This window comes from Tachyglossus aculeatus, chromosome X1 (genome assembly GCF_015852505.1).
Source record: "Tachyglossus aculeatus isolate mTacAcu1 chromosome X1, mTacAcu1.pri, whole genome shotgun sequence".
In the NCBI taxonomy this organism is placed as follows: domain Eukaryota; kingdom Metazoa; phylum Chordata; class Mammalia; order Monotremata; family Tachyglossidae; genus Tachyglossus; species Tachyglossus aculeatus.
In genome coordinates this window covers 79,345,367-79,362,649 of record NC_052101.1, presented here as the reverse complement: position 1 = coordinate 79,362,649, position 17,283 = coordinate 79,345,367, and the positions used below count along the sequence as shown (strand labels likewise).

At 38.8% G+C, this 17,283-nt stretch overlaps 1 protein-coding gene across 5 annotated transcripts in view; it reads right to left on the bottom strand.

Moving 5' to 3' along the window:
• Positions 1–1,257: 1,257 nt before the first annotated feature.
• Positions 1,258–17,283, bottom strand: part of DCP1A (decapping mRNA 1A) — a 125,762-nt gene continuing 109,736 nt past the window's right edge. Inside the window, exons 9-11 of one of the 5 annotated variants that reach the window (XM_038772850.1) lie at positions 15,684–15,818; positions 5,290–5,511; positions 1,258–2,515 (exon numbers count right to left, since the gene is read on the bottom strand). In XM_038772850.1, the coding sequence (XP_038628778.1) occupies positions 2,435–2,515; positions 5,290–5,511; positions 15,684–15,818 (438 nt within the window). In that variant the 3' untranslated portion in view covers positions 1,258–2,434. The remainder of the gene's footprint in view (positions 2,516–5,289; positions 5,512–15,683; positions 15,819–17,283) is intronic. The other 4 variants (XM_038772851.1, XM_038772852.1, XM_038772853.1 and 1 more) reach the window with 4 other exon arrangements.

The following is a 17,283-nucleotide window of genomic DNA, read 5'->3' as shown; positions in this document are numbered from 1 at the left end:
AGAAATAATAAGGCTGCATATTTTAAAGTATTTGACTGGTAGGAAATTCAATGCAATTTATTTGTTTTTTAGAAGATCTAATGTTGGATGTAGAAATTACATGTACTTTGACATTCATTTGGAATATAGTCTAAAGACTGCTGGTTCACCCTTAGAATAAAATCCAAATCATTGTACATTTTAGTAAAAATAAAGTGTTGCCTTCCATGTTTATGTTAATCCTTTGTGATGATTCCTGGTATCTGACATAGAACTAATGTGAATCAAGTCCTCAAAATTGAGAGCAAATTGAGAATATGGGATTAATGGAGTTACCCATCACCAGAAAACTAAATTTCACATTTCAAAAGTGCTTCCTCCTCCTCATCAAGAGCATTAGCTCAGAAAACATAAGGAAAAGGAACTTCCATCTAGGAAGAAAAGATCCTTTATTGGATGTTATTCTCTTAAAGGCCATCATACTGTAAAGAACAGTAACCGAGAATTAAAGTTTTTTTTTGTTCTTTGGAGTAGGTGACATACAGAAGTGAAAATGGGTGTACAAAGTTTAGGGTAAATGTAAATATCCTGGAGTCGTTAGAAAGAATGCTTTGTTTTTTGAATTAATTTAGCACAAATCTGCAGGTTTTTAAAAAAACATGGTTCTAGAACAATCAGTAGAGAAAAATTTAAATATGTGAGTATAACATTCCTGGAGAGAAAGATTGAGTGATAAGGCAAATTTTAGGTCTCATTTACCCTACCAAAATTATCTAGATTTTGCCAAAATTCTTCAGATAATTACCTCAGCCAATGTCAAAGTCATTTGAGAATAACTTCCTCTTTTCTGGGTGACAACCAAATTTTAGTTATTGAATTTATTCACAAAATATGTCTAACTGAGGACTCACAAAAAAATCTTACTGAAATCAGCACTTTTTCACCAGAATACTAATGAAAATCCACTGGAAACAACAAATTGAGAGGCTGAAAAATTATTCAGGAAGCAGAGTTAGCGAAACAAAATCAAGCAAAACAAAAATAGTACTTTTCTGCTCAGAACTGAAGGCCAAAGCAAAATAGTAATTAAAAATAAATAACAAAAACAACCCTTCAATTTGTGATTGTGTAGCCATTAAAGGTTAATCTAATCACTTCCAAGGAAAGATCTTGTTTCTGGCAGCAATCATCACAGCCCATCTTTATGCTGCATGGCAGAGTCAATTTTACCTCTTTTTTTCATTATGATAGTGCCTCCACAAAGTAAATGGTACACTATCTCAATGGGCTAAATATCACAAGATAATATATAAAATAAATAGAAATTATTTTAACTAAAAACAATACTTAACACAATAAGTCCTAAAATAATAAACAAATCACAAAAGGTTGCAGCACATCATTTCCCCACTTCTGTCTGGAAATGGAGAAATATTAACCTAATGAGCAAACCGGCAAAACTTAATGTAGACTTTCAAATTTCTGAACAATGACACTAACAAATGAGGGAAAAGGATAACAAACTAATCCTTTTCTGCATGGCTTGAAATACATACCTATCAGCACAACTGTGGAATGTAGAACAAATAGGAGGTATTATTCCACTGGCCTTTTGTTAAAGTGTCAAGGAACACAATTTTTTTAAACTTTTTCTTTTTTAAAACTTTTTTTAACCTTACACTTTTTATTTTTTTTTTACTTTAACTTTTACTTTTTTACATAGGAGAAAAAGCATTAGATTATGCTGCAGTACCCTTCACCTATGAAAAGAAACATATTTCCCCCTCACCTAACAGAGTTTTGGCTTTAACCAAACTGGGCTTCGCCTAGAGTTGGGTGCCAGGCAGAATGCTGCAAAATGTGGCATGCTACAAAACAGGCTTTGCGATGGAATGGGGAAAACAATTTTGTAGCCCTAAACTCAATTCTTACCATGAGCTGTCAGAACTTGGAGTTCTGAGTCTCGGATTGCTTTCCAGCTCAAGCCTTGATGTTCAAAAACTGGAAGCTGTTTTTGCACACAGATAAATTTTGATCAGAGTACAAATATTGGGTCAAATGCTAAGGTTCACAATGAATAAAATTTGTCTCTCTTGGAAGTAAATGACCACTTTTTCTCTTAGCAACAGTAAGCAATTTCCTTCCAGGAGGGAACAGGTTTTCCTCATTTACTTTCCTGAACTATTGAAAATGAGAAATTAAAACTGCATCTTGCATACCTTCTTCATGCAGATACAAATGAAATTCAACACAAATGTTCACTTTTTCATTAAAACAAATATTTGCTGGTGAAGCTTCACAGTGAAATGTATTTCTGAGACTATTACTCAAAACATTAAGATTCCATTTCAAAACTTTGAAAACAAAGAATTGCCTTAAAACATGAAAAAAATGTTACTGAGGGAGGCACATTGGCTTTTGACATGGGTATACTTTCAATATCATTTAGATCCAATTACAATTTGACATCACTCAGACTCTTGGACAGAATTTGCAGGTAGACATCATGCAGCGTGTTGAGAAAGCTGGAATCATTCTGCAGGAGAAAAACAAGCTATTAATTTTATGCTTATAATAATGGATTTTATATTTATAGCTATCCATTCATTTAATCATAATTGAGCACTTACTGTGTGCAGAGCACTGTACTAAGCGCTTCTATATAAAGTATATAAATATAAAGCTATTGATTTTATGCTTATAATAATGGATTTTGTATTTATATCTACTCATTCATTCATTCAGTTATATTTATTTAGCGCTTACTGTGTGCAAAGAACTTTACTAAGCACTTGGGAGAGTACAATACAACTATAAACAGACACATTCCCTGTCCACAACAAGCTTACAGTCTAGACAATGAGCTTACAGCTACAGATATTGAGAACACATTCCTGAAAAGTTGTCTATAAATTACAATCTTGCACACTAAACTGTACTTTGTGACTTTGTGTGTGCTTTTGGGCAAATCACTTCACTTCTCTGTGCCTCAGTTACCTCATCTGTAAAATGGGGATTAGGACTGTGAGCCCCATGTGGGACAACCGGATCACCTTGTATCCTCCCTAGTGCTTAGGGCAGTGCTTTGCACATAGTAAGCGCTTAACAGATGCCATTAGTATTATTGTTATTATTTATTTCCCATTGGCTTCAATTCCATGATGGGAGATGAATTCGTACAGAAATGGCTGGGGGAGATGCAGCGCTCACTGCCCCTTGAGGCTTTCCTCACTTCTGATTGTGACTTTTAGACTGTGAGCTTTTAGACTGTGAGCCCACTGTTGGGTAGGGACTGTCTCTATATGTTGCCAACTTGTACTTCCCAAGTGCTTAGTACAGTGCTCTGCACACAGTAAGTGCTCAATAAATACGATTGATTGATTGATAGATTGATTGATTGGGGCTTCCCCTCTCAGGGTCACACCTGGAGAGTTTTCAGTACTTTATCCGTCTCGGCTACGGGAAGGAGAGTCAAGCAGGGGCATATCCATTCCATTCCTAGCTTGGACAGTGGCTAGCAAGTGGAAGGCAATCTGCTAGAAGTCAAAACTTCCCTGTGGTAGGCAGCAGTGGCATGGGAGAGTCGAGGGTGGAGACTCAAGTTTACTGTGCATAAGAAGGCAATGGTAAACCCTTTTGTATGTTAACCAAGAAAACTATATGGATACCCTACCAGAACGACTGCAAATGGAGGTGGGGCGTTCTGGGAGAGATGTGTCCTTGGAGTAGCTATGGGTCAGAGATGACTCGACAGCATAAGACAAGACAAGATTGGGGGTTGGGAAAATTCTCTAGAGGTGGCCCTAGCTCAGAACACTAATAATGCAAGGTAGGATTGGAACTCATAGACCCTAGGCTTAGCCTGTGAGTCTCACAGCTTTTCCTCATCTAAATCTTCAGCAGCAGCCCAGGGCCTAACAAATGGCTTAAAACCGTGTATGTTTTTATTTGTTTTTGATTTTAGAAGTTACATCACAGTGAAATTTCATGTATTAAGTCATATTATGCAGGTTACCAGTACTTTGCCCTTCCCACAACTGATTTTAAGAACTACATTCTTTGCTTTTTCCTTATTTCCTTCCACTTGAAACCAGAGCAGCTGAAAACACTTACTATAGTTTTCTGGAAGATGGGGAAGAGACTAGCAAACCAGGCCAACCTATGCAGCATGGAGTTCATTACTACAGGAAGTTGTGCTGGATGAAAATATTAATTAGGTTCTGAGTGTTTGGACAAATTCATGGATGAGTGATTCCTAATGAGTTACTAGAGGCAAAATTTAAGAATATTAGATGATATAGATGGGAAGCAGCATGGCGTAGTGGAAAGAGCACAGGCCTGGGAGTCAGGGGACCTGTGTTCTAATCCCAGTTCTGCCACTTGCTTGCTGTGTGACCTTGAGCAAATCACTTCACTACTCTGTCTCAGTTTCCCCATCTGTAAAATGGGGGTTAAATGCCAATTTAATGATAGCATTTATTAAGTGCTTACTATGTGCAAAGCACTGTTCTAAGTGCTGGGGAGGTTACAAGGTGATCAGGTTGTCCCACGGGGGGCTCACAGTCTTCATCCCCATTTTACAGATGAGGGAACTGAGGCCCAGAGAAGTTAAGTGACTTGCCCAAAGTCACACAGCTGACAAGTGGCGGAGCTGGGATTTGAACCCATGACCTGACTCCAAAGCCCGGGCTCTTTCCACTGAGCCACGCTGCTTCTCCCCCTAAGACTGTGAGCCCCATGTGAGACAGGGACTGTGTCCAACCTTAGTACAGTGCTTGGCACATAGGGAGTGCTTAATGACGACTACAAGTATTATCATTATGATTGCAGCCTAATCTTTAGGATGGATAACAAGGAGGGCAATCATCATATCACTGTAGGATTCAGAATGCTTGAATGGAGAGACTACTATTCTGACCCAATATGACACTTAATTTTTAATCATCTGCCAAGTAACTCCTACACGAGCACTGGAGAGAAAGGCCAAATAACTCACTTAACCTAAGGCTGCTGTAGAAAGTCTAGGTTGTAATTCATTGAAAATGATAGCTATACAAGTCAGGAGAACTCTGAAAAAACACAGGAAGGGCAACTCTGGAAATGTACTGAAATTTTCTTGCACTTTCTTAAAATGAGAATTGAAGATAGATATCTCCAAACCAAATCATTTTGCTGGAAAGCTGATAAAGCGAGTGTACCTTGAACATTCTGAATTTACACTCTGAAACACTTTCTTGCAAAATAGATGTATCATTTCATTTCTTTACATTCACATTTTTTAAAATCATCAATTACATTAAAGATAGCTACCCTTAATAGATAAATCAGTGTATCTTGGAGCTCAGACTTGTTGAGAATGATGGGACGATACGTCCGGATAGGTGGTAAAGCAGCTTCTGGAGCAGGGGAGCTGGCATGACTCTGGAGCAGAGGGTACTCTGAGGGTGGCGACTGGAAAACATGAGGAGACCAAAGGATCGGAGGAGGCATTGGACTTGGTTGCTGGGTAACCAACTGGGGAAGGTGAACCTGCTAAAAGAAGAATAATGGGTAGGCAAAATTTAGTACAATTGGCATAAGTAGACATCGTCCATGACGAGCAACCAAAATACGTTACTTTGGACAGGAATTAGGAAGATCAAATTTAAAGATATGCATGTTTCAAGGAAATAGATCTCGTACATCGCTATGAGTAATTCTCTCCAATTTAGCAAATTGACTGATAAGTTAAAAGGATGAACAGCTCGTTTGCGCTAACAGAAATGTCCCTAAGTGACACGCAGTTCACAGGAATGACAGCGCACAATTTTCATGGAATTGAAACAGGATACAAAATTCAACTCATTTAATTAAGTGAATTAGGAAAGAAGGACATCATGTGCGAGTGCAGTAAATCTGATAATTATCAAGCTTGTTTTTAACCAGTGTTTGTGAGATTCCCAGAGATCTGATAAACAGTCCTAGCTTGAACAACAGGTACAATCCCATGATAAATTAGAAAAATCAAGACCTGTTTGTTATTTGAAATTTCAGTTTGTTTTGTGGTATGTAATGCATTTACAATGTAATCCTTTTGTAAAATAAATACCTAGGAGAACTGAAAGCAAAGTATATAGGAAAGTATTCCAAATCACATCTCGGCCACCTGAATTACTGACTGCTTGTTTATCACTTTAGTGGTAGTAAAACCACAATGCCTACAAATTACAATGAAACTCTTACCTAAGTAAGATATATCATGAAAGGCAAATGACCATCCAGGCAATATTAGTACGCTAAATCTGAGAAAATATAACAAAATTGACAACCATTTTTCGTCTGTATCCTATTTTACTGCTATCAATGGAGATCACCACAGTTTTAAGTGTTTCATAGTTTATCTCTTGGGCAGTAGTAAAATATCTAGTTTTAAACTCCTGTTGCTTATCAAGGAGTGGGACAGGAACAGAAAAGATAAAAGGCAAAAGCAAGATTTATTGCCATTGGCCCTCATCTCAATTATCATTATTGTGGAATAGTAGAAAAAGTTCTAATTTCCACCATTAAGCCATTTAACAGATCAACTCCCATAAAAGTTGTGTACTGGAGTACTTGCTTATGAATTTGTACTTGGCTGTCCATGGCTAGTTCCTTAAGTCACTCAATCAATCAATGGCATTTATTGAGTGCTTACTGTGTGCAGAGCACTGTACTAATTACTTGGGAAAGTACAGTACAATAGAGTTGGTGAGATGCAATACCTGCCCAAATAGCTTACAGTCCAGGTGGGGAGACAAACCTTAAAATAAATTACAGATGGGGAAGATGGCAGAGTATAAGGATACATACATAAGTTCTGTGGGGCTGAGGGTAGGGTGACTATCAAGTGCTTGAAGTTTTCGTCTCATCATCCCAACTCTCCCCAATCTCCAAAAGCATTATCTCATTCCTCTCAGGTGTTTCTCAAGAGAACTCCTGCCTGGTTTCAAAATCTACCCTCTCTCCCGGTGTGCCAGATTCCATCCCTTCTCACTTACGAAAACCATCTTTCCTCAATTTGCTTCCTTCCCTGGCCACAATCATCAACTGCTCATTCTCTGATAGCTCTTTCCCCTCTGCCTTCAAATGTGCCCAAGTGTCACTTACACTAAAACAAGAAAAAAGACCTATTCACTGCTCCCAAGATGCTTGCACTCCAGAGAGCAGCAACTCTAGACATCTGATATTTAGAGGTGAAACTTGGGGGAATGCTGTTAAATTTTATCAAAAAATAGGGGAAATGCTTCCCAGGGATTTTCCCAAACTTTTTGGGTATGGGGGAAAGGGAAGAGGGAAGGGGCCACACCTCTTTCCCCCATGCCCTTCCTACCCCTCCTAGTTGGAGAGAATGAAGATCATCATTCCCCTGGTGACAAACTGTCAGCACTCCATTCCAGAATAATAACAGCTTGAATCAATGATTTGCAAACATGCTTATGGAGAATTAATTTACCAATATGCAATATCATATTTTCGGTACATCTAATTTCCACAAGCATCTCAGAGCAACAACCAACAAAAATCTGGATCATGAAGAATGCACTAAATTGAAATTTCAATATTTTCAAGCGAGGGCAAATGTTCAATTTAACAATGGGGAAACAAAACCCTCTACCTCTGAAACATTTAGAACATAATCATGCCATTATTATTACATTCTATCACTAATGGGTAGCATTTGACACAGAACTCTGTTACTATTTAGAAGTTAATAAAATATACTTTACCAAGTTAATGTGACAATATGCTTCTTGTTTAATTCAAAGTTGATCAGAATAGAAAATTTAAAATCCACCTGGATTATGCTACCAGGTAGATTTACTTGTCATAATAATTTGTACTTCCTTAAGGGATTTCCTGTATTCAGAATATCACCTAAGTGTCTTTAAATATATATAGATATTAGATTTCATTGCTATTGTATAAATATATATTGATACATATATATATATATGAATATACATTTGATCTTCCAAATTTTCAGTGTTTTGAGAAACAAAGCACGACAGTGAAATTCATGCAATTCACTACTTGTGGTCATTACCAAATCGATGGGCATGTCTCATTTTTTTCTAAATACCTTACTTTCTCACTGTTAACATTTATACTTACACAAAGAAAGACTACAGTGCTTTCTCTTCCCAACTACTGTTTTTCCAATTCAGCATTTGAGTATCCATGCTCAACTTTCCAAATACTTTTTTTAGCTGCCACGGCCTACAGTTGTGAACAACTACTTTGCATCTGAGAAAAAAATACCTCTCATTTAACTGTACTAAGTGCTTGGCAGAGTACAACAATAGAGTTGGTAGACATGATTTCCTGTCCACAAGTAGCTTACCATTTACAGGGGGAGACAGATATTAAAATAAATTACAGATAGAAGAAATAGTAGAGTAAAGGATATTAACATAAGTGCCCTGTGGCTGAGGTGAGTATCAAAGTACTTGAGGGGTACACAGCCAAGGGCATAGTCAACACAGATGGGAGGGTGGATAATGTATTGTCCTTCTCCATTAGTCCACAGGGAACTTAAAAGTAATTATTATTAGTAAATTTATGGTAACAGTGAACTTCCAGTGAACAGTTGCATTTAAGTTCATGGTGCAATGTTAATCAACTGAACCACCCCCCCCCCTCACCCTGCACCTCAAACTTTCTTGAATTTTACCCAATGTGACAAAAGTCATGCAGCTCCTAAACCCTCTCTGTCCTATAAGTCTCTGGTCTTGCCATTCTCAGGGCCTTTACGGACTCTAACCTCTGCCCTTGGAAAGGGAAGCCTATATTGGCAATTAATTCTAAAACAGGATTGGGACGACCTCATTAGGAAACCACTACTTCAATTAATCATTCAATCAATGGAATTTATTGGGTGCTTACTGTGTGCATAACGAAGTACTAAGTGCCTAGGAGAGTACAATAGAGTACAATAGAGAGTATAAGAGAGTTGGTAGACACATTCCCTGCCCACAATGAGCTGAAAACAGAAATTTCCAAAACACTGAATTATACAAACATTCGCCATTTTTTAATGCTTTTCTGATGGCCAACGCTTCTCCTATACTCACTCAGTAAAGCAAGGCTTCCTTTGGTCAAGTCGGCATATATGTTATAACTCTCTGGAAACACACACAGGCTGGGTCTACTAGCAAGCTATCTAGAGAGTTCTTACTGAAAAAAACACCTCCTTTTGATTATCCAGCTATTGGTATTAGATGAAGGTAAAACAATAGCTTTGTTTCACTATACCACTTCTTGTGTGATTACATCAAGAAAATATGGCTGCATTCCCATTGTATATAAGCATAAATATAAATCACTTATTAGAAGTGCTATTTTCATTTAATTTTTGGCCTGCAATATATGATTGAGGCCAAGGTGTCTATTTTTAAGTCTGAAATATCCAGATATAGTAAGTTGAGAGAGTAACTCCAACCACAGGGAAACAAATTAGGGCTTCAATAATTCAGTAAATGCTTATACATCCAAATACCAAGTACATTAATTTTCAGGTATTGTAATTTCTTCCTACTGTGTGTGGGTGCTCACCATATACTCCCTATTCTCTGAAGCTGGGATTTCACATGGGGGTAGTTTGAAAAGAACCAGCTGGCCACTCTTATTTCTGAGTTAGGAGTGAGGGTTCAGGTCTCCCACTGTTGAACTAGGCCAATGTATCCCCTGATTCTGAGGCATCAAAAGGGCAAAAACAACAAACACATAAAACATCAGATATGGAAAAAGTCGATCTATATTTAGCTATCTCCATATTTCACTGGAATTAGCTTTTAAGAAACTCTGAGGGCATTTTAATTACAAAAAGTCATTTCCTTCATTGTCATCAATTCAGAGTTTGCACTGAACACCTAAGTGCCAAGCACTGTACACTTGGAAAGGTATAATAGAAGAACCACACTCCCTACCTTCAAGGAGCTTACAGTCTAATGGAAGAGATAGAAAGACAAAAAATATTTACAAGAAGTAGGCACAGGAAGAACAAGGATATAGTAAGAAGTAGTGCAAATAAATCAGGATGAAATAGTTGGATATATAAAATGAACATACAAACAAAAATATACATGTGTTTGTAAGGCCTGAGGATAGGAATAAAGTGCATAGGTGGTAAGGATGGGTGTTGGGGTTGATGCAACTGGGTTGTTTTGATTTAATTGGGGAAGACTTCCTGGAGCAAGTGGGATTTTAGGAGGACTATGATGATACAGAGCAGGTAAAGAGATGGATAAAAGCTAGAGCAGAGCCTTGAAGCCAAAAGTAAGGAGTTTGTGTGTGATGCAGAGGGAGATGGTCATCCATGGAAGGTTTTTTAGGAATGTAGAGATACAAACCGAGTGAATCTTCAGGACGATGATGTGTGTAGCAAATACATAATTTGTATGTTATAAATTACTTATTTATTCATGTTAATGTCTGTTTCCCACTCAAGACTGTAAGCTCGTTATGGGCAGGGAATGTGTCTGCTAATTCTGTGGTACTGTACTCTCCCAAGTGCTCTACACAAAGTAAGTGCCCAATAAATACCACTGATTGATTTGAGTGTAGCAGCATGGAGGTTAGAGTGAAGAGGAGGATAAGTTAGAGACAGGAAGACAGTAGGAAGGCTGATATAGTAGTCTAAATAATTTGACAAGAAGGCAATTATCAGATACATCTAGGGTGGTAGCTGTCTGGACGGAAAGGAAGGGGCAGATCTAGGAAACGTAAAGGCAAGACAGCAGTTGATTGAAAGTGAGAGCTGAAAGACAGGGAGATGCCACAGATTAATTCATTCAATCATCTTTACTGAGTGCTTACTGTGTGTAGACAGCACTGTACCAAGCACTTGGGAGAGTAAAATACAGCAATAAATAGACACAGCAGATGACACCAAAGTTGCAAGCTACTGAGACAGGGAGGAAAGTGGTGTGGTCCATAGGGATTTGAAAGTTGAAGAAGTGGGTTTAGGAGGGAAGATAAGTTCAGCTTTAGCCAGGATGACTTTGAGGTGTCGATGGGATCCAAGTAGAGGTGTCTTGGAGGCAAGATTAGTGCGGAGAATGTGTCTACCACCTCTGTTACATTATACTCTCCCAAGCACCTAGTACAGTGCCCTGCACACAGTCAGCACTCAAAAAATACTACTGACTGACTGGAAATACCTAATCAGATGACAGGTCAGAGTTGGAGAGGTAGGTGGATTTGGGAGTACTCTGCATAGAGAGGGGAGCTGGCACTTTGTCAGCAGATGAGCTGCCTGAGAGAATGAGTGAAAAATGAGAAGCCCATGGAATTTAGAACAGAGTCTTAAAGGACAGAGAATGAGATTAGAGAACATGAGGAGACCTGTCATCTATTTTTCAATTTAGTCACAAGGATGTATATACACACTCAAATTATTTGGTTGTCCTAACATAGAATTTTTCCTATGGGTGCTCAAAGTTTTTCAGTGCCAAATGGACCTAAGTACTCAAAGGCAAGGATTGTCTCTAACCTGTATTGTATTCTCCCAAGCACCTAGTACAGTACCCTGCACATAGTCGGAGCTCAAAAAATACTACTGATTGACATGAAATACTTAATTGATTAAATGCATAGACAAAGATGCCCTTCATAACTGTCAGTTGGTATATGAGTGGAAGGAAAATGAAAGCTTTCTTAATTTGGGACTAGTTTTATTATATCATTTCTTTTGTGCCTCCCTCAAGAAAATATGGCTGCATTCTCACTGCAGCTTGGCATAATTCATTAATTAATTTTGCTTCACTTTTTAAAAATTCTGATTTCATTTATGTTGTTTATTTTAATCAAAGGAACAGTGTGGCCTAGTGGAAAAGAGCATGGGCCTGGGAGTCATCATCAATTGTATTTATTGAGTGCTTACTGTGTGCAGAGCACTGTACTAAGTGCTTAAGAGGTTCTAATCCTGTCTTTGCCATTTGCCTGCTGTGTGACCTTGGACAACCCAGCCCACACACTTTGCTCCTCTAATGCCAACCTACTCACTGTCCCTCGATCTTGTCTCTCTTGCCGCCGACTTCCTGCCCTCACCCTGTCTCTTCATATCCGACAGATGATCACTTTCCCCACCTTCAAAGCCTTAGTAAAGGCACATCTCCTCCAAGAGGCCTTCACTGGCTAAGCCCTCATTTCTCTTCTACCACTCCCTTCTGCATCATCCCTGCACTTGGATTTGCACCCTTTATTCACTCCTACCTCAGCCCCACAGCACTTACATCCACATACATAATTTTCTTTATATTAATGTCTGTCTCCCCCTCTAGACTGTAAGCTCATTGTGGACTGGGAGTGTGTCTGCAACTCTGTTATACAGTACTTTCCCAAGTTCTCTGTACACAATAAGTGTTCAATAAATACGACTGATTAATTGATTGATTCCCTGTGCTCCAGTTTCATCATCTGTAAAATACTCACTAGCTCTTCTCCCTCCTACTTGGACTGTAAGCTCCATATGGGACAGGGATTGTGTCCTACCTGATTAACTTGTCTGTACTCCTGTGCTTAGAACAGTGCTTGACACATAGTAAGTGCTTAATAGTGATCTACTGGCCATGTGTGCCAAGGAGTGGACTGGGCCCTTGTGTACTTGCGGGGCCCAGACAGTGTGTCAGGCAGCCGGTTGACCATCAGCAGTGCTGTGGGCCACTACAATGTAGCTTCTGGGCCCAACCTGCGAACAGTACAGTGCTTGGCACACTGTAAGTGCTTAAGAAATACCACTATTATTACTGGTATTACCATGCATGATGTGGAAAGAGTACAGGACTTGGAGTCAGGAGACTTGGGTTCAAATCCTGGCTCCATCACTTGCCTGCTGTGTGACCTTGGGCAAATCATATAACTTCCAATGAATATGACTGATTGATTGATTGAGTCTCTCTGCCTTCAGTTCCCTCATTTGTAAAATGAGATTCAACATCTGTTCTCCCTCCTGCTTAGACTGTGAGCTCCTTGTGGGACCTGATTATCTTGAGTCTACCCGAGGGTTTAGTACAGTGTTTGGCCCATAGTAAGCATTTAACAAATACCAAATCATTATTGTTTTTAGTTATTTTCTTATCCTTGGAATCATTTTTTTAAAATGGGAAAATAGAAGTCTTGATTTCTGTAATACAACCTTGCACTGATTGGATCGTTTATCGGGTGAGGTTTACGTATCCTGGAATATATCATCAATTATTGCATGTTGTATATCTGGATTTTACATAAAGTGATTGTTCGAAACCGTACTCGATTGCAGTTGAGTAATATACAAATACATTTTTAAGAAGTGATTTTTTTTTACACTTGAGATTCTTTATTATCATCACCATTATTATTATTATTATTACGAAGTAGACCTTCGATACCTGCGACAACACTACTGCAGTATTTACTTCGTACCACTAGGTGGCACAGCTACTAGGCATAACAATTTATGAGTGGGAGATAATTATTCATTCAATCGTATTTATTGAGCGCTTACTGTGTGCAGAGCACTGTACTAAGCGCTTGAGCACTGTACTAAGCGGTACGTTAGAATCATTTTACATTTAATCTTTTCTAAAGAAAGTTTTATGAACGGACGATATGTATCTCTAAGAACATTTAATGAAGGACCTAGCAGCTGTGAATATCCAAATGAAAATTTTACCAGCTCTTTGTCCTTTGGGATAATCAGAAATGAGTTTTGTAAAATAATTAAATTCAACCCCCAAAATGTCCATTTAACGACATTTATTAATATAATTTTATTATATAGTATAATATAATATATAACGTATATTATATGATATATTAATATAATATAATTAATATAATTTAACGACATTAATGAGTCTATACTTCACTCTGCTACCCGGATTATCTTTCTACAGAAACGCTCTGGGCATGTCACTCCCCTCCTCAAAAATCTCCACTGGTTGCCTTCAAATCAAGCAAAAACTCCTCACTCTGGGCTTCAAAGCTCTCCATCACCTTGCCCCCTCCTACCTCACCTCCCTTCTCTCCTTCTACATCCCAGCCCGCACACTCCACTCCTTTGCCGCTAACCTCCTCACGGGGCCTCCTTCCTCACCTGTCCCACCATCAACCCCTGGCCCTTTCTTGCCTGTCCTGCCGTCGACCTCTCGCCCACGTCCTTCCTCTGGCCTGGAATGCCCTCCTTCCTCAAATCGCCAAACTAGCTCTCTTCAAAGCCCCCCTGAGAGCTCACCTCTTCCAGGAGGCTTTCTCAGACTGAGCCCCCCCCTTCCTCTGCTCCTCCAACCCTCCTCATTGCCCCTACTCCCACTGTCTGCTCTACCCCCTTCTCCTCCCCATAGCACTTGTGTATATTTGCACATATTTATTACTCTATTTTGTTAATGATGTGTATATAAAATCCTATTTATCTATTTTCATGGTATTGACACCTGTTTGCTTGTTTTGTTGTCTGTCTCCCCCTTCTACACTGTGAGCCCACTGTTGGGTAGGGATTGTCTCTATCTGTTGCCGAATTGTACTTTCCAAGTGCTTATACAGTGCTCTGCACACAGTAAGTGCTCAATAAATGCGACTGAATGAATGAATGAACGAAGAAGGGGAAATGATGCACAAAAGCTAAAAAGGTGCAAATCGAAAGGGGGAAAACAGGGATATGTTATTATTTTCAAATTAAGGCATTCAACTCCTTAAAAGATTTCAGCTGTCTTTATGAAAAGGTCAGGTATAATTTTGTGGTCACTATCTAGGTCTCTGGCCTCCTGGTGTCAGGAGAATTGACAACCGGCTAGGGATAATAATGATGACATTTATTAAGCACTTACTATGTGCAAAGCACTGTTCTAAGTTCTGGGGAGGTTACAAGGTGATCAGGTTGTCCCACGGGGGGCTCACAGTCTTAATCCTCATTTTACAGATGAGGGAACTGAGGCACAGAGAAGTTAAGTGACTTGCCCAAAGTCAAACAGCTGACAATTGGCAGAGACGGGATTTGAACCCATGACCTCTGACTCCAAAGCCCGGGCTCTTTCCACTGAGCCATGTTGCTTCTCGATGCTGCTGAATCTACCTTTCTTTCAGCTCTTGTCAATTTACTGCTTCTACGGGGCAGCAGTCATCAATCAGGCAGCATTCAGGGCTGATTAGGAGGTACACCTCAGGCCAGTAATCTCAGAGCAAAAAATTCTCTATATCTAGGACCCCAATCGTTTGTATTGCCATTTGAAGTGTGATAAAATGTACTAACAACAAACTCAATTATTAGCTAGTAAACAAGTGAGACATTAGTGCGACCAATAAACAGGCAGATTTCATGACATCTTTTTCAACCTGTCATTCCTTAGTCTTACCTTTGTGCAGACACCACTCTATAAGGAAAATTCAAATTAGTTTGTAAAGGGTCACTATCAATTTATGAAAATCTTTGTGGCCCATCCATAGCTCTGAAAGGATCCATTCAAATATAAAATAATTAGGGAAGTTATTACCTACAATAAACAGAGCAGGTGAAGCTTGCTCTCTAAGCAGAGATACTAATTTTTCAGGACTTCTCGAAGTGTGAGAGGATCTAGGTCTGGTAGTGACAAGGGTATGTATGTACAGGCTGAAGATAAACATAAATAACATACCAAACAACTGTTTTTTTCATGAGGCATTATAAAATGATACTGGAATTCTGAAAAGGCTGTGGCTTTGTTTATACAAACCCTGTCTGGAAGTCTGGGAACCACTGGAAGCACTTTTACTGAAGACCTTAGGTTTCTTGGTTCTGGGAGAGGACCATCTTCTGGGACTCTTGGGTTTGACTGGGGGCTCAAGCTGCTCAAGCCAGGAGAATGTTTCTAAAAGAATATTGAATGAGAGTTAATTTTCTCTCATTTCTTTCCCCAAGCATCCCCCAACTGCAATACAGCTGCTCTTAAGAGCATGTCCCCTTTTTTATGGTATCTGTTAAGCATTTACTATGTGCCAGGCATTGTACTAAACTATGGTATGGATACAAGTTAATCAGGTTGGACACAGTCCATGTCCCATATGGGGCTCACAGTCTTAATCTCCACTTCAGAGATGAGGTAACTGAAGCACAGAGAAGTGAAGTGACTTGCCCAAGATCACACAGCAGACAAGTGGAGGAGTAGGGATTAGAACCTAGGTCCTTCTGACTCCCAGGCCCATGCTCTACCAATCAGTCAATCAATCGTATTTATTGAGCGCTTACTGTGTGTAGAGCACTGTACTAAGCGCTTGGGAAGTACAAGTTGGCAACATATAGAGACAGTCCCTACGCAACAGTGGGCTCACAGTCTAAAAGGGGGAGACAGAGAACAAAACCAAACATACTAACAAAATAAAATAAATAGAATAGATATGTACAAGTAAAATAAATAGAGTAATAAATATGTACAAACATATATACATATAGGGCCAAACTGCTTCTCAAACCCTTGCTTTGTATCATTATACAAAGAGGCACAAAACAATTTTTAAAGCCTAGAGAGATCATTGAGGCCTTTATTCACCTTGATGAGAAATAGGCAAATGTTCTACCTGTAGTATAGCAAGGCTCTAGTTTTTGTGATATTTTAGTGGGACAATTTTTTTGGCCAAATATTAGTTACATTGTTAGATAATATTATTTTGGGTGTACTCATTTGACAGAACTGAAACTGACATAGAATGTTTCAATGAGTTCAAGTCTCTGAAAAGCTTTTTCACTGAAGATAGCTTTTTTTGTGCAAAAAGCGCTATCAACTGATATACCGGGAATAGTGCTGATCAGTAAAGTTCTACTAAAAAGGAAACAAATGATCTCCAAGATATTGTTCCCAATGTGCCCCTCATGAAAACAGGCTTTGAAGTGTTTTATTTTTAATATTTCAGCAATATCACATAGACCTAGAATTTTTTATTTGAGAGAATAAAATTCTTAAATGATGCTGAAGTTGAGATCTTCAAATTTTCCTCAAGAACTTCCACTAATGAGAATCACACATGTCAAATTCACACAAGTCTATATATCTCCATGGTTAATGATAATTTATGGTGAGTTCATAACAGACATTGACTGTATTTATTATCTGTAAAGCAAGGTCTATGTTATTTCTGCAGAAGATTAAACTGGTCAACACAGTTTCAGGGCTCAAACTGCCCCCTCCTCCTTACCAAGGAGGCAGACAATATGCTTTCATTTTCTCACATGGACTTGATTGGAAGGGAGTTGTTTGAGGGATTAAACTGATTTAGTATCTTAGATTAAATCATTGAGGCCTTTCTAAATCTCTCTCTGCCTTCTTCTCCTGCAGATTC